Source organism: Typopeltis vanoorti, chromosome 16 (assembly GCF_054136105.1).
Source record: "Typopeltis vanoorti isolate ZY-2024b chromosome 16, IOZ_Tvanoo_1.0, whole genome shotgun sequence".
In the NCBI taxonomy this organism is placed as follows: Eukaryota; Metazoa; Arthropoda; class Arachnida; order Uropygi; family Thelyphonidae; genus Typopeltis; species Typopeltis vanoorti.
In genome coordinates this window covers 30,443,388-30,470,984 of record NC_143564.1, presented here as the reverse complement: position 1 = coordinate 30,470,984, position 27,597 = coordinate 30,443,388, and the positions used below count along the sequence as shown (strand labels likewise).

At 37.6% G+C, this 27,597-nt stretch overlaps 1 protein-coding gene across 5 annotated transcripts in view; it reads left to right on the top strand.

The window, feature by feature from the left end:
• Positions 1 to 27,597, top strand: part of LOC150097918 (SREBP regulating gene protein) — a 146,454-nt gene that overhangs the window by 30,131 nt on the left and 88,726 nt on the right. For all 5 annotated transcript variants that reach the window (XM_090406547.1, XM_090406548.1, XM_090406545.1 and 2 more), the window contains exon 3: positions 15,183 to 15,334. In XM_090406547.1, the coding sequence (XP_090262673.1) occupies positions 15,183 to 15,334 (152 nt within the window). The remainder of the gene's footprint in view (positions 1 to 15,182; positions 15,335 to 27,597) is intronic.

The window sequence follows — 27,597 nt, the reverse complement described above, 5'->3', positions numbered from 1 at the left end:
GAGACTTGAGTTATTTTATATGAGATTCAGAAATTAAGGATACCGTTCAGAGCTCGGTACTGGTTCTTTGATTCTTCACTGTTTGAAAGTCTAGAACTTAGGGTGGCGCAGCAAAAAAATAGAAATTTTCCCTGAGTCCGAAGAAAAAACCAGTATTAGCTCAGAAACAAAGGAATTGCCATTGTCTGGTGGGAATCTCTTTGCTTTCAACCCACGAACCATATCCTTATAGTAAAATATGGCCCCAAGTTAAGAGTAAAGATTAGAGCATATAAAAGAAGTGAGATAAGGGAAGGAAGAGACATAATTTGACCATAAAATAGACTTACAATAGAAAGGGGGTAGGACGTAACAGTGTGTAAACATACAGTCTATTCAGATTCTCCTTTAAAGCCACTCATAATTCTCCCCTGACTTTGCATCATTTGAAAACAGCTGAAGATATGCCAACAAGTTTAAATTTGATTAAATGTAAGGTCTTGAAGTTTGGGATCCATCGATAGGAGATGTATACTCTGTTGACCTGTGATCTGTTGTTCTGTAACAGTGTGTAAACATACAGTCTATTCAAATTCTCCTTTAAAGCCACTCATAATTCTCCCCTGACTTTGCATCATTTGAAAACAGTTGAAGATATGCCAACAAGTTTAATTTGATTAAATGTAAGGTCTTGAAGTTTGGGATCCATCGATAGGAGATGTATATTCTGTTGACCGAACTGTACTACAGAAAGTGGTAAAGCAAAGGGACCTTGGGAGTGATGATCGGTAGAAAATTGAAGTTGAGGGGACATATTGCAAAGGTGGTGAGGGTAATCCAAAGGGTACCACAATGCCAGCAGAAATAGAAGAGTGGTGATTCCATTGTATAAAGCTCTTTTCAGACCACATCTGGATTATTGTGTTCAGATTCGGCCACCAGGATTTGAAGGTGATAAATTAACCTTGGAAAGAGTACAGAGGTGGATAACAAAAATGATATCAAGACTGTACAGTGTTAGGTATGAGGATAGGTTGAGGACATGTGGACAGCAAAGTTTTGTAGATAGAAGAAGAAAAAATAACGTGATTGAGACATTTAAACTGTTGAGAGATACCTGATTGACAATGGGGAGTTCTTTCGTATGGTAGAATAAAGAGAAGGAGAAAGAACATGGGTCATCCCTTGAGATTGTTATTATTATGGGCTTCTCTATGGAGACCTTAAACATCATGCCAAGCACTATCCAACGTTCTCACAGTATCTATCATACTTAGCTTTGAACTCATTCAGTCGTGGCATTCAGTCAGACTCTGGGCAACCCATTCCACTGATTTACAACTCTCCATGCAAAAAATGTAGTCCTGACACCCCCTACTAACTACATTCTTACTCAGTTTCCAAGGATGGCCCCATATTTCTTCCACCATCAGACTTATTCTGAAAAATTTCCTCTGTATTAATCTTATAAAAACCCCTCAGTAATTTCTACGTTTCAATCATGTCACCCTTTTTTCTGCCTGTCTACTAATTTATGTAACCCACAAATCTTCAACCAATCCTCATAAGGTTCATCCCCTAGACCTACTACCATCTTGGTCACTCACCTTTGGATCCTCTCCACCTTTTCCTTATCCCAAGAAAACCCAGGTGACTAGATTTGTGCACAGTAGTCAAGATGGGGGGGGGGTCTTACCAAGGCTCAAGAGGTATAATAACCTGCTTGCCTCTGCTCGTCAGGGTATTCTTTAGTAACCAAGTAATCTTGATGAGCTGCTTTAGCCACTTTTGCAATATACCCTCTAAACTTTAATTCCCTATCTGCTAACATCCTGAAATCCCTGGCTTCATCAATTTCCTGGAGTACAGTTCCATCAGTGTGATACACAGCTGGTAATCTTTTCATCTCAAAATGTGCACATTAAGCTGACATTCGTTCTCCTTTGCCTCTAGACTGTCACTCTATCCAAATCATCCTCCAAAATTTTAACATCTTTATTAACTATTGCTCTACCCAATTTTGCATTATCGGCAAACAACTGAATAGTTCCTCTCATATCTTTTCCCATATCATTAATGTACAAATTAAATAGTGGCAGTCCAGGAACAGAGCCCTGTGTCACACCAGTAGTCACAGGTCTTCTACTAGACTTCACTTCTGAATAAACTTCTCTACTATCTCTCTATCAACCACCTTCTGATCCACTTCACGAACTTTATATCCATTCCCATGGCCTGCAATTTATTAATTAGAATTTCACATAGTATCCTGCCAAATGCTTTTACAAAATCCAGCAGTATCACTGTAAACCCATTACCTTTATCCAACTCAACTGTCACTGTATTATAAAACATGAACAAATTCCTGAGGCATGCCTACCCTTCACAAAACCATGTTGCCCCCATATAGTATCCCATTTCTGTCTATCCATTCCTGTATTTTGCTCTTGACCAACTTCTCCAGTACCTTGATAATGAATCCTGATGTGTGCTGATGAGTCGATAATTTGCTTCATCAGTCTTGGAGCCTCCTTTATACAAAGGAACTATATTATCTTACTACACAAAAAAAAGAATTTAGATTACAGTAAAACCATAGCCATCCCATTCATTAAAGTGTTATCAGAAAAAATCAACAGAATCCTACACCATTATAATTTCAATGCCACCTTTAAACCACCTACAAAATTAAAAAAACATATTCAACTCCTCTAAGGATCCTCTCCTCCCATTGGCACATCCTGGAGTTTATTGCATCTACTGTACCTGTAACTTACCTTATATTGGTGAAACTGGACGTACAATTCCTATAAGGAAAAAAAAACACAAAAGACACATTAAATATAACAATTTTGGTGAAGCAGGTCTCTCAGATCACGCTCTCAACACCTTACACCAAATTGATTGGAAAAGTACCCGCTCTTTACACCATACAAAAACCTGGTATGAAAGAAAATTTAAAGAAGCCTGTGAAATTCTGATTAACCACCCTAATATCAACAATAATGACGGCATGAAAATTCCAAAAATCTGGATGGCACATATTCAGCCTACTTAATACTTAGTATCTAGCATACTTCAGGACTTTAAGCAACCTTCAGCTAGTATTGGAAACTATTCCATACCAATTGGTTTGAAATTTATATGTATAATCATGTTTTTAATATATATATATAAACATGTTGCTTTCCAGCCCAATGTAATTTTGTAACCAATAGATAATAATAGACTCTATATTTATACTACCAGTATATATTTATATTGGTTATTTATACTATATAACCGATAGATTCTAGCGTTGATGTAGTCAAGGTGGTTTTTTTTTTTTTTTCACCAGAGATCAGGCCAATAATTGTTGTAACGGTTGGTCAGTAACTTTAGAAAACCACGTAGATTGTAGTGCAGCCCATTTCTCTGTATATAGTGTATATGCTCCAGCAGAAGATGACCTTGATATGAAGGTCGAAACGTCGAGTGTTGATTTTGGTTTATATTAAACTAAAGTTTTACTCAAACATCGTAGTTGTCTCCATAATTTTCCAAAATGTATTCTGATCACTGTGTAAGCCTTAAAGAAAGGTAAAGCTATATTATCTTCTTTCCACTCTCAGGACTGATTATTCCATTAATCTTGTGCTGCTCCCATAATGCATTCTTTTTCTTCCAGATTACATTCTTCATTTCCTTTTTGCTACGTGATATTTCCTCCTTCCAATTGATATCACCATAATTAAAATCCCCCATAATAATCACTAAGCCTTCACTCATTGCACTAAGTTGCTGATGCATGAATTCAATATCTCCCCCCGTACTCCCTGGCCTATAGCAGCATCGTTTATGAATGGAAGTTTTCATTCCTATAGTTTAGGAATGGAAGCTGACATCGGGACCGTAGCGGAAGAACTTCGGCGGGAGTTTATGAAAATGAAAAATGACCTTCATCTTCTTCATGAGGAAGTGGAAGTGATCGGTAAGGAGATACTGGAAGTTAAAGCTGAGTTTAATGTGTTAAACAGAGAAATTAGGACTATAGAGATTACTTTAGCTGAAGTAACTAGAACAGGATTACATATGGGTGAGTCTTTGGTGAATGATTCAGTAATAAATAGTATGGGAGTGATTGGGAGTCAACATAATAAAACCACAAGTTGCCTAGAAGAAATGAGATGTAGTGAGAGTGGGGGGGGGGGTAAGTAATAGAGAGTTGAGTAATGAAGCTGGGAGAGTCATGCTGAATAGTGTAGAGAATGAGTCCATGAGTGTGGACTTGAATGAAGTTAAGAGTGGTAAAATATGTGGTAAAATATATGGTGATTCTATGATTAAGGGTATGGAGAGTGGTATGCATGAGGAGTGCTTGGCTGATGGGACAATAGAAATAGTGGCTTTAGCAATAAAGAGAGGGCATGAAACAGACAAGATGATAGTTATGGTGGGTACGAATGACCTGAGAGGTAGTATAAATCGGGTAGGAAAAGATTTAAGAACATTATTAGATATTGTGAAGAGGAAAAGTGTCAATGGGAGAATAGTGTGTGTGCTACCTCGTTTTGACAATTACGAGTTAAGTAGACGAGCAATGATAATGAATGATATGATTGCAAGAATGTGCAGAAAAAGAGGTCTGGAGTTTGTTGATGTTTGGAGTGTGTTTGAAGGAAAAAGGCAGTTGTATGCTAGAGATGGACTGCATCTTAACATGGAAGGACATAAGTGATTGAAGAAGTTATTGTTTTCTGAACAGGTTGAAGTTATTGGGCAGGGAAACTAATATTGAAAAGGTTGAGTGTAAGAGAGAGAAACTTTAGCACTGATTGTGTATTTATTGATCCTTATAGGCAGAATAAATTGCAGAAGAGAGGGGATAAAAATCGGCATAGGACTACGGTAGTTAGTGACTTATATATCAGTTCTAAAGCCAGTACAAGATCTAGAGGGAATCTGCAATTTTTATATACCAATGCTAGAAGCATTCGAAATAAGAGAGAAGAATTTTTGGGCATTAGTCAGTGAAATCTCACCAAAAGTTGTAGGCATTAGTGAAACTTGGCTGTCAGCAGAAGATGTGGTCACTGGAATTGAATGTGATGGGTACAGCATTTTCAGGGAGGATAGAGAAGATAGAACAGGAGGAGGAGTACTGTTGATGATAGCTGATGTGTTGCAGCCAAAGAAAGTAGTATATCATGATGATAGACATGTGAATGAGAGTTCATTTGAGGCAGTCTGGTGCGAAATAGTGACCAACGCAACCAAATATACAGTTGGATGCTGCTATAGGCCAGGGAGTACGGGGGGAGATATTGAATTCATGCATCAGCAACTTAGTGCAATGAGTGAAGGCTTAGTGATTATTATGGGGGATTTTAATTATGGTGATATCAATTGGAAGGAGGAAATATCACGTAGCAAAAAGGAAATGGAGTTCATACATCTTCTACGAGATAATTACTTGAAACAGCACTTAACTGAAGGGACACGTGGAGTGAGAGTGTTGGACCTGGTTATTGGTTCAGAGGTTATATGCATAAGTAAGGTGTCCTCATTACCTCCAGTTGGTGAAAGCGATCATGTGGTATTGACTTGGGAGGTTGCAAAATCTCTGGATTTTACTATTAAGAAGGGGTATGTACGGAACTACAGGTTAGGCAATTATAACAAGCTTCGGAGTGAGCTTGCAGCCATCCCATGGCAGAACATATTGCAAGGGAAAGATGTTAGCAGTGCTTGGGATAAAATCAGCGGGTATCTGAGGAAAGCAATATCAGATTGTGTCCCCATGGTCAGGAGGTCAAACAAGGCAGGCATTAGATGGATGAGCAGTAGTATCAAGCTTGAACTGCAAAAAAAGAAAATGTTATGGAGAATTTACAAGGAGAAGGGCGATCAGGATACCCATGAGCAGTACAAGGCTCAAGCTAGGAAGGTTACCAGCATAGTAAGAAAAGCTAAATCAGATTATGAGAAGACCTTAGCCAAAGAGATCAAGGGTAATCCCAAAGAGTTCTTCCGCTATGTGGCAAGTAAGAGGAAGAATGATTTCGGAAGGATAACCTTAGTGGGTGCTGATGGTATTGAGGTGACAAAATCAGATGTAATAGTCGAGTTACTGAGTGATCACTTCTCAAAAGTCTATCACCCAAGTGAGGATATCTCTATACCTATAGCAATACCTAATGTGAAAATTGAAGCTAAAGAATCAGAGGTATTAAATATATTGCAAAACTTAAATGCAAACACTGCAGTAGGCTTAGATGGAATATCAGCTCGGGTGTTGCGTGAATGTGCAAATGAATTTTCAACCCCTCTTACCTGGATATTTAATTTAAGTTTGAACTCCGGTATGGTCCCTAGGGAGTGGAAGTTAGGCAAAGTGGTTCCTTTGCATAAGGGTGGCTCTAAAACTGCGGTATTGAATTACAGACCAATCACCATCTCAGGAGTAGTGGTAAAAGTATTGGAAAAGTTGGTTAAAGACAAAATTCAAGAATGGGTGGATCAGGATATGATACTCTATAGAGGCCAACATGGTTTTGTTAAAGGTAGATCCTGCCTTAGCAATCTATTAACTATTCATAATAGAATAACATCAGAGTTGGACAAAGGAACTGGCTACACAGTGGTACTTCTGGATTTTGCTAAGGCTTTTGACAGGATACCCCATAGAACACTGTTACGCAAATTGGAGCAGATGGGAATGGATATTAAATTGGTGATATGGATAGGAGAATGGCTCAGGGAGAGATACCATAAGGTGGTGTATGGAGCAGCCGAGTCCAGAATGAGGCAGGTGACCAGTGGTGTGCCTCGGGGCTCTGTGCTTGGGCCAATGTTGTTTAATTTGTATATAAATGATATAGGAAACGGCTTAAAGGGAGATATTCAGTTGTTTGCTGATGATGCAAAGTTGTGTAGTGCAATAAAAAATCAAGCTGATGTTGAAAGTTTGCAGGAGGATTTAAATAAGCTGGTAAAATGGGCAAAAGAAAATGGATGTCAGTACAATGTGGAAAAGTGTAAAGTCATGCATTTTGGAATTAAAAGATTACCAGCTGTGTACTACATCGATGGAAAGGTACTCCAAGAGATTGATGAGGCTAGGGACTTAGGGGTATTGGTAGATAGGGAGATGAAGTTCAGAGGACACATTGCTAAGGTGTCCAAGATTGCACATAGGATTACTTGGTTGTTGAGGAACACACTGACATCCAGAGATAAAGAGGTTATTATTCCCCTTTATAAAGCATTGATACTTCCACATTTTGATTACTGTGCTCAGGTCTGGTCACCTGGATTCCTTGGAGATGAGGAGGCTGTGGAGAGGGTTCAGAGAAGAGTGACCAAGTTGGTGAGTGATATAAAAAATGCTCCCTACATTGATAGATTGAGAGCTTGTGGATTGCAGAGATTGGTTGATAGGCGAAGAAGAGGGGATATGATAGAAACATTCAAATTACTAAAAGGTTTTTATAGGATTGATGCAGGGGAAATGTTTCAGCTGTGTGACAGTGATGGAAGAACAAGAGGTCATCTCTGGAAATTAAAGAAGAGTGTGGTTAGCAAAGGTGTCAGAGCAAGGTTTTTTGCCTGGAGGGTGGTGAATGAGTGGAATTCATTGCCTGACTTAGTTGTGAGCTCTTCGTCTGTAAATGAATTCAAGAAGAGATATGACAGATATTGTTTTGCTAGTTTGGGTCTCCCGCGATGAGTCTACTGACTCCATGGAGATACCCGTAATAATAATAATAATAAAAAAATAATAATAATTTTTTCATTAATCTATTTTACATTTACCTTATTTAGCCTTTTGTCCTTTGGAATATATCCAGACATTAATCTGTGAAGTAGCTCTTGATCACTGACTAAGCAGCATTTATTTCCTGTGTAAAATATTTCACAATATAATTGTGAAATATTTTATATAGAAATCACTGGCCTTGTGGTTCTTCCACATATATCCTTTCCTCACAGAAGTCTTTTGTATAGCTAGCCACTATCCTGTCATTACCTAAGTTACTTTTGCCAACTGGAGAGAGATGCAACATCTTATTCACAGTCACATCCGCTGATAATCGATGACTCTTGATCCTCATGTGCCACTCTGGCACATGCTGAGATAGATGTACCTTAAGAAATTAAGCAGCATGTAATGTGCAGCCTTAAAATCTCCTATAACGATCATCCTTCTTCTGTTCACCAAGCCGATTTGTCTTTATTCCCCCCCCCTTGGAAGGGGGGGGGAATAAAGATAACTTCCTAACTTTCTTGCCAAGTCCAATCCTTCTGCTAATTTCTGTAAACTGAATTCTTTAACAGATTCATCACAATCAGAATCTTCGGCAGAACTTTCCCCTCCATTTGGTTCGACGTCATCTATTAATTGTACCAGTTCCCTCCTCATTTAAATCTATTTCCCCATCAATTAATTCATGAATTTCATTTTTAACAATATTGCAAAAATCCTGTATGTAACCATTACTATTAAAAAAATTACATAAAAAACATTACATATTGTATGTAACTCACCAGAAAAGAAAGCACTCAGCTTGAGATCAACACACTTATGATTTTTTAATGTGCTTTCCTGCAGAAAACGAAGACAGCTTTCAATAATAAAGACTTTATACGGTAACCAATTGATATACATGCATGCTAAAGGGTATTTCCCCTAATATAAATTCACTACTTATAACTACATGCGCGATATGGACAGAACGGAAATTTAACGAAGATAAAATTTGATTTTTAAGTTGCGGAGTGAAAAATATATGAAAAGATAAAGGGTTACTACAGTTTGTAGACCATGTTTTTATTGAAAACACGTTGTATAAGAACCGCACTGAACAAGGGTTATTACAATTTGTAGACCACATTATATCGAAAGCGTGTTGTATAAGTACCACATTATATGAGGATTACCTGTACTTCTAAAAGGCATTCTCCATCAAAACCATTTTGAGTTAATTTCTCATATTTTGCTATCCTCGGCTAGACAAACACATTTCTTCTATAAATGTAGATTATTTTGTTAGTTTGAAATATTAGAAGGAAAAAAATAACCATAGTATTCAACCAGTAACTGAATTTAACTGCAACCAGTGGGTTATAAATTTAACCATTACACTACTGACAAATGAACTAAATGTTTTGTCTAAAGGGCTCGATTTTGCCTTGTCTCTTAGACAAGGCAAAATTGGCAATGCCTTACTTATAAATCACAGTAAATGTAGAAAAAAGGTATCAGAGAATTACGTACAGATGAAGCTAATAGATTAAGTTTTAAGATTGCCCAAATTTTATACAAAGCAAAACTGGCTTTTAATCTACCTTTCTCAGAAGTACAAGCTCTTTGCTCCTTATGCCAGAACACTAATATTATCATCACTAAGGCTAATGAAGGTAATGCCACATAATCGTAAAATTAATATCTCATTAAGAGATAGATCAACCTACAGTGTTATCAGCAGGGATCCAACAAAAAGTCAATAAATTAAATGAATGATTAAAATATACAATCGCGGGATGCCCATCCACCTTGTCTCTATGGTCTTCATAAAGTGGATGAGGATGGCAACCCACTACGTCTATTAGGACTGTATTGGCTCTCCAACTAACTACCTTGCAAAACATCTCTCATTATCTTGGGAATCTCATTGGCCATACCACTTTTATATCTAAAGCTGGTATGACCAAGACAGATGTCAAATAACGAGATTATGGATGTAGTCTCCCTATTCACCAACATACCATTACAAGAGACTCTTCAGTTTTTTTTGCAGTCTGATTTCCCAGAATATATTGTCAACCTGTTTAAATTTACCATCAATGCAGGCTATTTTACCTGGCATAATAAATTGTTCAGACAAATAAAAGAACCAGCAGTGGGTGGTCTATCTCACCAGCCTTGGCTGATTATTTTATGGAGCATCTACAAAAAATAACTCTTATATGGTTTGTTGATATTTACAATCTGTCTCACACTGAGTTCGAATTACTTTAGTTCCTAGAGGAAGTAAACTCCTTGTATTCTTGTATCAAGTTCACCATTGAATGTGAATCCATTAACCAACTACCCTTCTTGGACACCATAATTCATAATCCCACATGTCATATTGAATTCTTGGTTTATAGAAAACCAATCTTTACTTGCAGATACATTCACTCATCCTCCCATCATCATCACCACAAAAAAATGGGTGTTGTCAAGAGTCTTGTACACTGAGCTCATATGATTAGCACTTCTGATCCCCTTTTGTTAGATGAACTGAATAAAATTGAAATCAATCTGGTATGTAATGGATACAACAAAACTACCCATTCAAAAAAATTTATAATTATCATCCTTCTACCAGACTATAATCCAATGTGAAAAGAATTTCAGTACCCTATCTTAAAGGAACCTTGGAACAAACAGCAAGGATTCTTCATAAATTCAATCTGTATGCTTCCTTCAAACCACCTGGAAAACTCTTTCTTCCTACCATGAACAAAGGATACATTACCACCTCTTTCCTTACCAGGTGTCTATCAAGTACTCTGCTCATGTCGTCTTTGCTATTTTGGACAGACTAGCTGTTCTGCCTTGATTAAAATCAAAGAACATCAAGACTATATTTCATTTTTGGAATCCAACAGGTCTGGCTTTGGTTCTACGGTATTGACACTAGGCACAGAGTTCTTGGAACCAGACAAAACTTCTTCACTCCAGCATCAAATTTGTCTTTTCCTTGAAACATGCTAAATGCTAGATTATTAAATAACTTAAGGAATTCACAGCGTACTAGATTATACAACGTTATTAAAGTTTAATTAAATTAAACTTTAATATATATTTCCAATATTTTGGCAATGTCACATTGCCATCTTCATGGGAACTTAAAACATGTGCATGCAGGCACTACAAACAGCAAATGAGGACGAAGCAAGGACACTACTGTTTTTCTTAAAGTCCTGATGGTGCCCCCCCCTAGTGGGCTATATTAGGTATTCTTGGCCGTTGGTCTGAAGTTCTCATGATGTACGTCTCCCAAATTTGGGACAGTCTCATGCATCCAAATTTGTTGAGGTTTAGCATGTTTCTTAGTGCTGAGGAAGATTTCATGAATAGTCTTTCAAATTTGAACTTGCTATAGTGTATTATTGTGGCTTTCTTCCACTATATTCTGTGGCATTTATCCAGAGCATGGATAAATGCTCTGGATAAATGCCACAGCCTAGAGTGGCTGTACTGGTGAAACCGGATGTAGTCCTTGTGTTCTGAAAATTCTGATATTTGCTGTCCTGCCTGTTTGGTCAAAGTAGGACAGCTTACAGCTGCAAGGGACCTGGTATACACCAGGTAGGTCTAGGGGACATGGTTGGTCTTTAGTGGAGTGGATAAGGGATGCCAATCTTCTATATGGTCTGTAACAAGAGGTCAAATCATGTTTTTTTTAGGATTTTGGTAATTTTTTCCGAGGTGCCCTGGATGTAATGGATTGGTAATGGATTTAGAGTAATCTTTGTTTATGGGGAGGGGGGTTGTGGTTTACTGGTTTTAGTATTTTTTTGATTTTCTGGGGGGGGGGTAGCCATTGGCTGAGAAAGTGTTAAGGATGTGATTTAGTTCAGTGGTTAGGGCATTGAATAGCAAACACATCATTGTCATTTGAACAGATTAGTTTAGCCCTGTTGTATAGTGTCTTAATAACTCCATATTGTTGTGAGGGGTGGTGGTGGGGTTGTTGGTGAATGTACCTGTATAGGTGGGTTTTATATATACTGAGAAAACCAAGGTTCCATCAGGCTGGCAGGTGACTAGTGTGTCTAGGAAACGGAGGCTATTGTTTTCCTCTTTTTCCAGGGTGAACTTGATTCTGGAGTGTTGGTTGTTTAAGTGTGTTAAGAAGGAGAGGAATGTATCAGAGCCATGTGGCCAAATAGCAAACACATCATCAATGTAGCGAAGCCATATGGTAGGTTTTTGTGGGGCAGAGTTTAAGGCTTTCTCTTCAAAAGTCTCCATAAAGAAGTTGATCAAGGGTGGGGAAAGTGGTGAACCCATGGCTGTCCCCTCTATCTGTTTGTAGAATTTTCCCTGCCAAACGAAATAGCTTGAGCTCATTGTGAACTGAAATAGGGCTGAGATATCGGGAGGAAATTTAGCTTGAATTAGCTCTAAGGTTTCCTTGAGTGGGACATTTGTGAATAAGGAGGAGATGTCAAAGCTAACCATTATGTCAGTATGTTGGAGTGTAAGGTTTTCTACACTGTCTTTGAAGTGGGCTGAGTTTTTTTATGTGATGGTGTGTTGCAAGTATAGTGTGAGCGTCCCATAGTGGATGGCATTGATGGCACATTTTCTTTATGTATTTTTGGGAGCCCATATATATACGGGGGGGGGGGGGTCTAGAGTTAAACGGTTTTAGTTTGTTAGTAACTTCCACAGGCCAAAAAAGTGACCTTCTTAAGGAGCCTATGGAGTTTTCTAATTTGTGAGTTGGTGGGGTTGTATTCAATAGGGAGGTAAGTAGCTCAATCTAATAATAAAGCCTTAAGCTTACCTGAGTAGTCAGTTTGGTTGAGTACCACGGTGGCATTCCCCCTTACCTTATCTACTCCACTAAAGACCAACCACTTCCCCTAGACCTACCTGGTGTATACCAGGTCCCTTGCAGCTGTAAGCTGTCCTACTTTGGCCAAACAGGCAGGAGGACAGCAAATATCAGAATTTCAGAACACAAGGACTACATCCGGTTTCACCAGTACAGCCACTCTGGGCTGGCAGACCATGCTCTGGATACATGCCACAGAATATGGTGGAAGAAAGCCACAATAATACACCGCAGCAAGTTCAAATTTGAGACTATTCATGGAATCAGCCTCAGCCCTAAGAAACATGCCAAACCTCAACAAATTTGGGTGCATGAGACTGCCCCAAATTTAGGAGACGTACATCAGGAGAACTTCAGCCCAACGGCCAATAATACCTAATATAGCCCACTAGGGGGCACCATCAGGACTTTTGAAAAAACAGTAGCATCCTCACTTCTTTCTCATTTGCTGTTTGTAGTGTCTACGTGCATGTATCTTTATCTTAAGTTCCCATGAAGATGGCAGCGTGACGTTGCCAAAATATTGGAAATATATGTTAAAGTTAAATTTAATTTATATTCTAGTATACGTTGTGAATTCCTTAAGTTATTTAATAATCATGTATAACCAACATATAAGCCTTTCTGCAAGAAATGCTAAATGCTAAGAAATTGTCCAAACCTTAAACAGTCAACATGTATGCCGAATATCAAAGTTTTGGGAAGTGATCACTGTTAATTTTTCATTAGTTTTTTTTTTTTTTTGTTTGTTTGTTTAATTTATAATTATTTTTATTTATTATTATATTTTTTGATCTATGCAACTGGCTACAATTGTTATTTTGAACTCTTAATGGTGTATTATCATATATGTAATATCATAATAACAATTCAACTGTAACTGATGTTTGTTCCCTTAAAGAATACCTTGAACTGGAGGTGATCCGTTGAACGTTTATTTTTCATTTGGTTAGAGTATAATAAAATTAGTTTAATCCTTTATCCAAGTGTGAGCAAACAAAGTTTGCGCCTGAAAGTATCTTCAGGACTGGGGTAAGGTGATACAACACCAGGGCAACTCGTTGCAAAGGTGGAGCAAGCTACCAACATTCCTATCTCAGTATCTCCTATAATGCAAAACACATCTCCTTGCGGATATGTCTAATGTTATGCATTAAGGGAAGGGCCACTACCCAGACTAGTTTCGACCTTTATTGAGGTCTCTTCAGTGGGAGCCAGGCCCAAGCTGAGATACCAGGCAGAAGCATTCGCAAGTGATCTCTACCTATAGGAGTTGCGAAACTAGTCTGGGTAGTGGCCCTTCCCTTAATGCATAGCATTAGACATATCCGCAAGGAGATGTGTTTTGCATTATAGGAGATACTGAGATAGGAGTGTTGGTAGCTTGCTCCACCTTTGCAACGAGTTGCCCTGGTGTTGTATCACCTTACCCCAGTCCTGAAGATACTTTAAGGTGCAAACTTTGTTTACTCACACTTGGATAAAGGATTAAACTAATTTTATTATACTCAAACCAAGTGAAAAATAAACTTTCAACATCTTTCTCTAAATCCAGAGTAATTTATTAAAAAAGGGTGGCACACCATTTGGCAACTCCTATAGGTAGAGATGACCTGCGAATGCTTCTGCCTGGTGTCTCAGCTTGGGGCTGGCTCCCACTGAAGAGACCTCAATTAAGGTCGAAACTAGTCTGGGTAGTGGCCCTTCCCTTAATGCATGACATTAGACATATCCGCAAGGAGATGTGCTTTGCATTATATATCCGCAAGGAGATGTGCTTTGCATTATATATCCGCAAGGAGATGTGTTTTGCATTACATTATATATATATCTCAGCTTGTCTCAGCTTGGGGCTGGCTCCTACTGAAGAGACCTCAATTAAGGTCGAAACTAGTCTGGGTAGTGGCCCTTCCCTTAATGCATGACATTAGACATATATATATCTCAGCTTGTCTCAGCTTGGGGCTGGCTCCTACTGAAGAGACCTCAATTAAGGTCGAAACTAGTCTGGGTAGTGGCCCTTCCCTTAATGCATGACATTAGACATATCCGCAAGGAGATGTGTTTTGCATTATATATATATATATCCGCAAGGAGATGTGTTTTGCATTATATATATATATATATATATATAGGAGATACTGAGATAGGAGTGTTGGTAGCTTGCTCCACCTTTGCAACGAGTTGCCTTGGTGTTGTATCACCTTACCCCAGTCCTGAAGATACTTTCAGGTGCAAACTTTGTTTACTCACACTTGGAGGTGATCTGATCAGTAGCTTATCCACAGTACTTGCTCCACCTTTGCAACGAGTTGCCCTGGTGTTGTATCACCTTACCCCAGTCCTGAAGATACTTTCAGGCACAAACTTTGTTTGCTCACACTTGGAGGTGATCTGATCAGTAGCTTATCCACAGTACTAAAATATATCACAAGTGGGATTCATATAAATGTGTGTGTCATAAATTTTGACATCATTGAATAAATCTTTTTAATATAATTCAAAAATCTTCTCCCTCCCCACCACTATAATTGTTTGAGTGGATTGGATACCACTGTACTAAGATTTGTGCATGCATATATTTACTTGCAGTTGTCTGTTTATTTCTAGGGAATGTATGTCAACGTTATGATGTTCTCTCTAATGGTTGTTGCAATATAAAAGCTGCTTCATGCAAGAGATATTCATGTGAAACTTGCCAAGACAATGGCTGTTGCAGCATATATGAACACTGTATTTCATGCTGTTTGCAACCAGAAAAGGTAACTACAAATTTGCTTTTGCTTCTTGATCATAAATGTTATTTTGTTTTGAAACATATATCTTGATATATGCAAAGTTATTTATCTGAAAAGTAGTGACTTTATTTATGGCATTTTTTTATACTGAGAGGAGTTGAGTTTATTATAAGTTATTGTCAAGTTCTATTTGTTGTGTGAGCAACAGTGTACAAAATTAGTTTTGCTCAGAAAAGGTAACTGAGTTTCATGTGGGAGAATTACATATTCTCACATATAGGAGAATAAATTCTATAATGGAGATGGCACTCCATTACGATGGATGACATTATATAATTACAAAAATAATAACAAATATAGCTAAACTCTGCTATTGAGTTATAATAGTCTGGAACTTGTAGATAAGAGGGATAACTAGTTTTCTAGTTGATCTTCCATTTGGCCCTCATTTGGCTTGCATCAAGCATTTTTCAGATTTTTGGTGTCCCCCTCCAAATGTGAGAATAGTATTGTAGTGTTTGGTGGATTAGAATCTTATATAGTGTAAACATTTGTACAGTTATGAAGGCTTCAGCAGAAAAAGGACACCAAGTTTTCTAGAGATAATGGAGTTCTGGAGTTGATATTTGTTCCAAGAAATGTTAGATGTGTAACTTAACCAAAGAACAGAAACATGATCTTATCTGCAAATCTAAGTATTATCTAAGGTAGAAAGAAGTGAAGTGAGAGCTTCATTATGAGACATAAGACAGAACTGTATTTTGGTAGCATTGAAGTTTACTAGATTTAAGGCATTGGCTTTGGAAGACCCTGCAGCTTGAAATGTTACACACTTGCAAGGCTTGTCAAAGGAAGAAGAAGAGGAGGATTAGAATGCACTGTCATCAGCAACACTGTGAATAGTGTAAAAATAATCATAATTAAAAATAGTCTTTTTGCAATTTTTTTTTAACATTCTTCTTTTTCAGCCATTTTCGATCCATTGTTGAATGAAGGCCTCCCCCCCATGATCTTCTAATTTTCCCAGTCTTCTGCTTCTGCCATCCATCTCTTTCCAGCCAGTTTTTCTATTTCATCTGCCCATCTTGATTTTTGGATGTTCTTGTCTTCTCTTTCCAGTTAGTATCCATTCTGTTACTTTTCTGATCCATCTATTCTCTGTTCCTCAAGCCAGTTGTCCTTCCCATCTCCATTTCAATGCATTTACAATTTCCATTGCATCCAAGACTTTTGCCTGTGATCTGATCTGATCCGTTCCTTCCTCTTTTTATCCATTAGTATTATTCCTAGGATGATTCTCTCATTCTTTAAATTATATATTTAGTTTAATCCTTTATCCAGGTGTAAGCAAACAAAGTTTGCACCTGAAGTATCTTCAGGACTGGGGCAACTCGTGGCAAAGGTGGACTAAGTTCTTATCACTTTCCTTAGTATCCCATAATGCAAAGCACATCTCCATGCAGACATGTATAATGCTCTGCATTATGGGAAGGGTCACTACCCAGACTGGTTTAGACCTTTATTGAGGTCTCTTCAGTGGTAGCCAGACCAAGATTTGATACTAAGGTTGAAGCAATGCAGAACTCATATTTCCATATGCCATTTGCCAAAAGGTGTCGCACCTTATTAATAAATAACTCTGGATTAGAGAAAGATGTTGAAATTTTTTTCCACTCAGACTATAAATTATATATTTAGTTTAATCCTTTATCCAAGTGTAAGCAAACAAAGTTTGCTCCTGAAGTATCTTCACGACTGATATTAAGGAAAGTGATAAGAACTTAGTCCACCTTTGCCACGAGTTGCCCCAGTCCTGAAGATACTTCAGGCACAAACTTTGTTTGCTTACAATTGGATAAAGGATTAAACTATATATATAATTTATAGTCTAACCAAGTGGAAAAAATTTCAACATCTTTCTCTAATCCAGAGTAATTTAATAATAAGGTGTGACACCTTTTGGTAACTGGCATATGGAAATATGAGTGCTGCATTGATTAAACCTTGGTATTACCTCTGGGTCTGGCTCCCACTGAAGAGACCTCAATAAAGGTCAAAACTGGTTGGAAGCTTGGGTGATGAATGGCAGTGCTGTAGCCTATGAAGTTTTCACTGAGGCTCAGCTGTTGCTGTCACCCAGGTCCTGGGGGGGGGGGAGATAATGAATGGCAATGCTGTAGCCCATGAAGTTGTCATAGCAACAGCCATGCACTGAGGCATAGCTGTTGCTGTTAACCCCCCCCCCCCCAGATGAAATATGAGTGGCTTTGCTCGGTGGTGGTGGGGTGAGCCTGCCATGGGGTAGACCCAATGCTGAGAGTTCTTTTCAGTGGCAGGGTGAGCCTGTTACTGAGGGGAACAATACTGAATTTTTGATCCTGCGGGTCGCTGATTGTTGGGGTGAATCGGGGGATCTCATGAATTTTTGGAGATGTAACCCCACACTTAAACAGGGAAACTAGTCTGGGTATTCACCCTTCCCATAATGCATAGCATTATACATGTCTGCAAGGAGATGTGCTTTGCATTATGGGATACTAAGGAAAGTGATGAGAACTTAGTTCATCTTTGCCACAAGTTGCCCCAGTCCTGAAGATACTTCAGGCACAAACTTTGTTTGCTTACACTTGGATAAATGATTAAACTAAATATATAATTTATTGTCTAACCAAGTGGAAAAAAATTTTAACATCATTCTTCTTTCTATCACTAGTATTTGTTTTTACATTTGTTTAGTTAGTGCCCAGGTTTCTGAGCCATTGGTGAGTACTGGTAATATGTACTGGTTAAATACTTTGCTTTTTCAGGCAGATGGGTAAGTTATTTTTGAAAATGTAGTTCAGTTTCCCAAATGAATACCAGGCTAACTGTATTCTTCTTTTAATTTTGCTCTGTAATCCATTTTCAATATCAAAGTTGCCCCAAGTACACATAAGAGGAGACTATTTTTCATCATCAAGTTGTATTGTTTTTGATATGAGTCTCCATAGCTCAGTCGGTATAGACAAAGCCCTTTGGTTGGGAAGCTGGGTTTGATTCCTGCCCATTACACGAGGAACCTTTTTCTGGTCTCTTTTGATTAAGGGTGAGTTAGCCGGTCTCATACAGAAGGTTTTTTTCACCAGAAACTGGGGTTTTTTGTCCCTCAGGCAAACTGGCCCTGCGAACACATACACACAAATGTACAGTCATGAAATACATGCATCATCCCTCATTAGGAGAGTTCAACTCATCCTAAGGGATGGGGGAGGAAGGGAGGGGAACCTTATATGAAATAAATAATTGTTTTTTCTCTATTTAAGACCTATCTTCTTGCTTTCTATGTTTATATTTATCATTTCTTGTAGGTTTTTTGCATTCTGAAATTAATATAATATCATCATGTATCTTAAATTGGTTAATTTTTCACTTTTTATTGTCATGCCTTTCGAACTCCAGTTAATTTTTTTGAATCATCTCTTGAAGTGTTGCTGTAAAAATTTTAGAGAAAATAGAATCTCCCTGTCTTATCCCCTTTGCATTATTATTATTATTATTATTATTATTAAACAAGACCTCATGGAGTCAAAGACTCATCTAGGAGGTCCTTTTATCTCACACACATCTCATCATACCGGGTCTTAAACACATTCAAACTCCTTGCAGACACCACACTCTCAGGCAAGGCATTCCAATCATTCACAACTCTGCACGAAAAAAACCTGCCTCTCACTCCCCTACTCACACCCTCTTTATACAGTTTCCAGGGATGACCTCTGGTTCTCCCCTGATCTCCCACTATTCGCTGTAGAACTTCTCCACCATTGATCCTATAGCAACCCCTTACCAACTTGTAGGTCTCTATCATATCTCCCCTCTTCCTTCTCTCCACTAGTCTCTGCAAATTACATCTTTTCAATCTTTCCTCATACTCGACATTCCAGAGGTCAGAAACTACCTTAGTCAGTCGCCTTTGGACCCTTTCCAACATCTCTTCATCCTTCTGAAAACCAGGTGACCAAATCTGGGCACAATAGTCCATGTGTGGCCTAATCAAAGCCTTATACAATGGAACAAGAATCTCCCTACTTCTACACGTCAGTGTCCTCCTCATCATTCCCAGAAGTCTTTGTGTTGTCTTCACAATTTTGGCGATGTGACCCCTAAATTTTAGATCCTTATCCACTATCACTCCCAGATCTCTTATTTCCTGTACTTCCAACAATATATTCTTACCAAGCATAAATTCTGCATCCCATCTTTGTTTTCCAAATTTTAAAACCTTACATTTTGCAACATTGAACTCACACCCCCATTTGCTTGCCCAATCACTCAATTTATTCAAGTCTTCTTGCAAGGCCACAACATCTTCACTACTCTTTATGGTTCGTCCCAACTTTGCATCATCTGCAAACAACTGAATATCTCCATCCAAATCTTCGCCAATATCATTAATATACAAGTTAAATAGTAATGGCCCTAAAACAGATCCCTGAGGCACTCCACTAGTGACTTTCCTTTTCCTGGATATTGCACCCCCATACACAACTTGTTGATACCTATCAGATAGCCAGTCTCCAATCCAATGCACTAATCTAATATCCAACCCCATCTGCTCTAGTTTGACTGTCAACTTATCATGAGGCACTCTATCAAAAGCTTTTGCGAAATCCAAGTATATTACTGTGTATCCTTCTCCTCTGTCCAAGGAAGCAGTCACTTTATTGTAATAAGTAAGTAGATTACTAAAACACGACCTCCCTTTAGCAAATCCATGCTGTCCATCAAAGATTATACCATTGTTGTCAACCCAACTCTGGATTCTAGTTCTCACAAGCTTCTCCAACAACTTAACCACAACACCCGACACACAGATAGGCCTATAGTTTGATGCTTGAGTTCGATCACCTCCTTTATGAAGTGGCACAATCTTGCCCTCCTTCCTGCATAGGGATCTTGTTGCTTTCTATTTGTTGTCTTATAGTTGCTGTTAAATTTTTGTATATTTCTTTTAACAGTTTCACATATTCATTTGGTATGGATTGATTTTCTAGAGTTTCTATTATTGCAGAAGTTTTGATGCTCTCAAAGGCTTTAATAATCTATAAATGCCAAGCAGAGATGTTTTGGATATTCTTCTGTTTTTTCCATGATTTGCTGCAGTGCATGTATATGATCAATTGTACTATATCCTTTTCAGAATCCATCCTGCTCTACTGGTTGTTTTAAATTTAGAATAGGTGTTTGTTTTTGTAAGTATTTTATACAGGACTGATAATATGCTAATTGGTCCATAATTTTTGGTTTCTTCTTTTATCTTCTTTTTTATAAATTAATGTTAATATTGCATTATTTATTCCAGATTGTAGGTATTTCCCCTTTATCGGTGCATAAGTTGATAATGTTTGTTAGATGTTTTATTAAATCTTCACAAACAATTTTTATTAACTCAATCTGGATTTCATCTTCTCCTGGAGCTTTTCCATTTTTTTCATTTGGTATATAGCTTCATGTACTTCTTTATAGGATATTAGTAGTTCAAATTTATTGTCAGTAGTGTAGTTACTTCTATTATTCTGTATGGTTTCATCTGATTCATCTTTATAAAGTTCTTTGTAAAATTCTTCCAGTCTTATGATAATTTCTTTTGGATCTCTTCTTAGAATTTTCATATTTTTGTTATTTTCTATTATTTGTTTGATTTTGCTAGTGTTATAAGCTCTGATTTTATGTCTTACCCCTTTGCTTATCTTCTTCTTCTTTGGCACTACAGCCGCATGTAGGGCCTTGGCCCCTCCCATTTTTGGGTTTCATAACTCACTACGAGGTGGGGTCGTTACCCCTGTTGATCTAAAATAGGCGACCTCATTTTATATGACGTCACCATTCCAGAATCTAACAGTAAACATAAAATAAATATGCATACTTATCTTTTAGCACAGTATAACTATGTTTTTTTTTGTAAATAACATCCTGTATATTAAACTTTGAATTATGTGAATTAAAATTAATGTATCTGTGTGTCAAGTATAAATGTAAGTCAGCTAAAAGGGGCAGTTATAAGAGAAATTATTAGTGATTTTATACAAGTGAAAGAATGCAAATTATTCAGCAACATAGGGCAAAGATCGCCCTAATGCTACAAGAGCAGCATAAGCACCCGCAGGCATCACATCTGAGAAAATATCGTGATGCATACATTCTCGGAAATAGGTCTCGTATGTTGATCGGTGAAGTCACCCAGTCAGAAACCAATAGGCGGGACGATAAGAGAAATTCAAACTCAGAAAGGTGACGCTCTTGGGGAGCGTATAAAAACCCGTGACACGGAGTTGAACCCCCCCCCCCCCCGTTTGTTTGTTCCTACATTCTCTCTGTGTGCTACAAGTGTTCTTCGCAGTTCAGCTCTTATTTTTAAGAGCTGACTTTCGAGAAGTTCCGGGATGGCACTGCAGCAGAGTTCAGCAAGATCGAGCATAGGCCGTCAATGAGAAGGATCTTTGACGTAAACCAATAGCAGAGAAACAGCGCCACGCGGGATACACATGCTCAGGACAGCATGTGTATCCCGCGTGGCAGAAAAATTGAGATAGCCAGAATCGTAACAAAGAAGGAAGGACGGAAAGAAACCGATAAAGAGTAGATAAGTACTTTCACTTGTTCTAGCCCCTTTTTGAGAATTGACTGACAGTGTGAAAAGAGTGTATCTTAAACTTGTAATAGAAGGAAGTGTGAAGAGGTAAAATACTTTCTACATATATATATATATATATATATAAAATAGGAAATGCTGCCACAAATTCTTTGTCAAAGAAAGCTGTTTCCTTTAATGTTTCTTGAACAAAATGTATCTAGAAAGTAGAGCTCTTGTCGATTAATCTCACTTTACAGTTTCAGATTCTCTAATTTCTTCACTTGTTTTCAAGAGAATAAATCAACTATATCACCGATGTCCCTGAGACAGAAAAAATAACCTTCCATTTTAGCATTTCTTTGAATGCTGCAATATAAAGCCAATTTAATGGATTTGAAAGAAGTGGAAGATCATTAGGGAAAAAGAGTATGGATTGAAAGAGATTTAGTATATTCTAGCATTTGTGGAGGTCACAATCACTGACTAGAGAGGAAATTGGCAACTCACTTGTGAAGAGTGGAAGGCAATCATAAGATGATAAAAAAGACCTCTGTCTTGAGCATGACCAGATACTCTGGAAATGTCAAGAGTAACCACATCAGTTTCTCCAGATCCTTCCATAGTCTGTGTTCAAAGGTAGCCTTGAGATCTGATTGAATGGCTGAACCCATATTAGTAATTCATATTTACGAATTTAGGGACACAAAACATGTTGAAATGAAGGACTTCTTTTAGTCTTGCTCTAGCAAAAGATCCGAGGAGGCATGCAGTGAGTTTTTCTTGATGAAGTGAGAGGCGATTTGTCTTAGTTGTCTCTACATGGAGGAGAAGAATGATGCCAGGAGGTCAGCCTTATCTTTGGATGACCAAAATATGAAATAAATATTAATGCTGATCACCATGTAACCTTAAAAGAAAGAGTCATATTGGTAATTGTTAATTAATTGGTGAGGCTCCAAATTTTGAAAATGTTGACTGTTGATTACATTCTTTACTGTTTGTTTGAAAGAACAGAAATCAAGTCAGTGGGGCAGTAATTTTTTGGCTGACTTTTATCTCTTTTTTTTTGGATTGGGCAGAATATGGGCTTGTTTCCATGCTATTAAAAATGCCAGATGAATATGACAGCTTGTAAAGAAAGGTGTTAATTCTGGAGAATGTTTCGAGATCAATTGGAGGGGGACCATAAGAATTAGAAGACATTGGTATTTAAGCTATTAAGGACTTCTTTTGGTTTTTCTCAAGCAAAAGATCTGAGGAGGCATGCAGTGAGTTTTTCTTGATGAAGTGAGAGGTGATTTGTCTTAGTTGTTTCTACATGGAAGAGAAGAATGATGCCAGGAGGTCAGCCTTATCTTTGGATGACCAAAATAGCTTTGGCGAGGACCACAGGACTTGACTGCCATTTCTGCCAGAGGCAAGTTTTCTTCACTTGGTTCTTTCTACCATGCTCATCCATGAACATGGTATTGATGAACATGGTATGAATTGAAAGTACAAGAGGGTTTCTTCAAATCTTTTTGTGACACTATCTAGAGATGCTGTTATAGATAAAAACTGTTATAAAGGTCAATGGTAGCAAAATTTATTCTGGTGGGCCTTTTATGCCAAGTTCACCTATCACTTTTACTCTTATGCATAAATGACTTTTTCATGACTTTCTATTTATAAAAGTAACATGAATAAGAAGTTAATAGTTAATGATGTTCATTATTTTGGAGAGGGCAGATGAACATATTGACCTGATATTTTAATGGCAGACTTTTTGTCTCTGATGACTGTTGAAAGTTTTTTCACTTGGTTATACTATAAATTAAAGATGCCAAGAAATTATATTCTTGGTTTCATCCTTTATCCAAGTGTAAGCAAACAAAGTTTGTTCATGAAGTAACTTCACAACTGGGCCACTTGTATATTGAGGCCAATGACTTCACATCAATTGTCTTAGTATTCCATAATGCAAAGCACACATATCCTTATGGACACGGACAAGGATGAAACCAAGAATATAATTTCTTGCTTCTTTAATTCATAGTATAACCAAGTGAAAAAAAAAAAAATTCAACATCTATCTCTAATTCAGAGTATTTTAGTAATAAGAATGTGAACTTTTGTCTACTTGTATATGGAAATGTTACTTCTGCATTACTTCAACCTTGGTATCACACAGTGTCTACAATAGCTTTAGGATCAGCAACAATGCATCCACTGTCTTCCAAGGTAGACAAATTGTGTTTTATATCTATCTTTCATTTTCTGGATTTTATCCTATAAATTTTTGCATTGGCTGTTTTTTGATAAATTGATTATGTAAATCAGATCCAAGATTGTTTTTGACTCTGATGGCTCACATAATGTGCTTTTCCCCAAGTAGGTTTAAATGCTATTAGATTTGGTGTAGGGTTTCTACAAAATATACCCAATGCTTTGTCTGCAGCCATAAAGGATGAAGACAGAGCATGTATATTTTGTAGAAACACTACAAACTTTATCCAAAATTTATCCAAAGCCTTGGTGGCACTCTTGGTACCACCAAGGCTTTGGATAAATTGGAAATTGAGATGATGTTTTGGAATTGCAGTTCTTACTGTCTGGACAATAGAGTCTGTGACATACTTCACTCTTTCATAGATAAGTGTTTGACTGATGGCTTCAGCATTAAACTTTGCAAGATCGGAAAAATATTCCAGTCAGCCTGGTCCATTTACCACATGGTATATTCTGCAGAATATAAGTGGGTATGCATATGGAAGAAAGTATTGATTGTTATTAAGAAGGGAGAAGTCAAGATTGACAAGCACTCGCTCGAGGACACAACCTCATCCATTCATAACACTGTACTACCCTACAGTGTTATGCCCATTAAAGTCTCCCATGAGAAGTATAGGTGGGCTGAGGCAGTTTCAATATAAGATTATCAAATTCAGTCTTGTTTAATTCACAACCCAGTGGTAAATATATGGAACACACTGTAATAAGAAATCCCAGAGATAGATGAATTGTTAGCACTTTCAGAGCAGTATGAAGTTGGACAAGGAGTAGGATTGTCCATTAGGACGGCTCCTCCACTATGAACAGGACTGTCTCTAGTTTATTGAGGTCTTATCAGTGGGAGCCAGATCCAGAAGTGATACCAAGGTTGAAGTAATGCAGAAGTCATATTTCCACACACACGAGTAGTCAAAAAGTGTCACGCCTTATTAATAAACTACTGTATTCCCCCCCGCCCTTTATCCATGGTCAACCCCTGTCCAACAATATTAAATGGAAAATTCCAGAAAAAAAACAGTTTATAATTACATCGGCAAAGTAGATATTAGATCCAACATTATTTCAAACCAAATGTTTGTAGATAATTATGAAAGTTTCATAAGTTGACCTGAGAGCTTACGAGAATACAATCCTCAGCATCCCGAGGATTGTTATAAACCTTGTGTCCAAGAGCTAAGACCAGTCCACTATCTCCAGTACAAGCTGTTGTCCCCCTCCCCCTCCGTCCTCTATCCATCAATATGAAAACTGGTCTGTATTCACCCATCAGTGAATATAGACTAATTTTTATTTTATTGTCCATACTTCTCTACTACTTGGAAGCCAACCAATTAGTGATCATCAATCTGGTTCCACACACACACTCATTCCACAGCACATCTTCTAGCCAACCTTGACCTACTTATGGACACATTTCATGGACTCACATGTTTCCTTGTGATATTTCACACATTTCAGACCCACATGTTTCCTTATGATATTTCCAAGGCATTTGATTAGGCCTGGCAGAGATGTCTCTTTGCAATCTTATAATCACCTTCTTTTGCTACCAATTTCCTCTCTAGTCATTCATTGAATGTTATAGTCAATGATTTATTCTCATTAGATTTCACTGTTATTGCTGGAATGCCCTATGGCTCTGTGCTTTTGTCCCCACACACTTCCTCCTATACATTAATGACCTGCTCTCACTAATTCCAAATCTTGTTCAATGTTTGCTAATGACAGTTACACTCCATTCCTTTTCTCCATTCCTCAAATTCTGTATTGCTCAAATGATTTAAACTTCAAGATCTATAACCGATGGCTTACACACACACGCACACACACACACACACATGCATGCACACACTTGATAGATTGTCTTAATAGATGGCTCCTTACCTTACTCCAGTGAGATATGGATAATCTGCTGAATTTCACTGCTACCTGAATACAATCATGTGTTGTTTCTCAGTAGAAAGATCTCACTTTACTGCTTTACTTTTGATAATATTCTGATTTCCAGCTAAGATCTGTCTTCTTTTCTTGGGCTAATACATATGGTGGGTAGATCTAGGCTATCCTAGCACATCACATTCATACCTTCCAAACACCTTGATGTCTTTTTTATTTGTATCACACTTCTCACTTGCAGAAGAACTCCTCATCCTATATAAAGCTTAAATCTGCCAAACTTTATAATACTGTTTTGCACTCGGGGTGATGCACTTCAAACCCAAATAACAATATATATCATCATCAAATTCCTGCTATGTACCCTCAAGAAGTGTACATGATATGATAGTACTACAGGAAAAATTTACATCATTACTAACTTCCTATCTACAATTTTCCTCCAAATCAGTCTATTATTTGTCAAGACTCCAACATTATCATATCTTATATTTCTATCTTCTAAGGCACTTTTTACTGTATCAATCCACCAATATCTTGGTCTTCCTCTGGGTAGTTTTCCTGCCAACTTAGCAGAGAACACTTGTTTTGGTAATCTTTCCTCTCCCATTCTGTTTAAGTGACCATACCACATGAATTAGCTCTGCTAACGCATGTGGTATGGTCACTGATAAGGTCAAGTTCTTTCCTGACATCCTCATTTTTAATATGATATTGCCATTGATGCCATCTGTTGCCCCTAATCTTTCTCAGGACTCTCATATTTGCTGTCTTTAGTCTTTGGTCAAGTGTTTTACTTCTGACCCAGCTCTCAGATCCATAAGTTAAAACTGGTTTGAACACTATACAGCTAATTTAGTTTTCCGACTAATTTCTCTCTTATTCCATATGAATTTATTCAATTGACTTTATCATACCAGCTTTGATTCTGTTGTCTATTTTCATATTTCCATATTAATTTACCATCTTCACTAAAAATCATGCCTAAGTAGCTGAAATGTTTTACTTGTTCCACAGGTTCTCCATTCACAACACAGTTGACATTTTCAATGATTTTTGCCTATTTTCATTGTCTTTGTCTTTTTATTGCTGACCTTCATATCATATGTACTACAACAGTTATTCAGTTTAGTCAGGGAATCTTGCAGACTTGTAGCTGATTTATTTAGAAGTATAACATCTTCTGCATAAAGCAAAGAGCTGACATTAACATCTCCAATTTTGATATCATGTTTAATACCACTTTCCTTCATAATGTGATCCATATAGATAATAAATAACAGAGGGAATAATGTACATCCTTGTCTGACACCAGATTTAACATCAAACCATCTTCCTGTACTTCCTTCAATTCTAACTGCTGACTTACAACTCAAATAAAGACTAAGTATTGCTTGATATAATGCCCCATTGACACCATTTAACTGTAGCATTTTGAATAGCTTCTCTCTTGGCACCTTGTCATATGCCTTTTCCAGATCTACAAAACTTAAATACAGATCTTTGT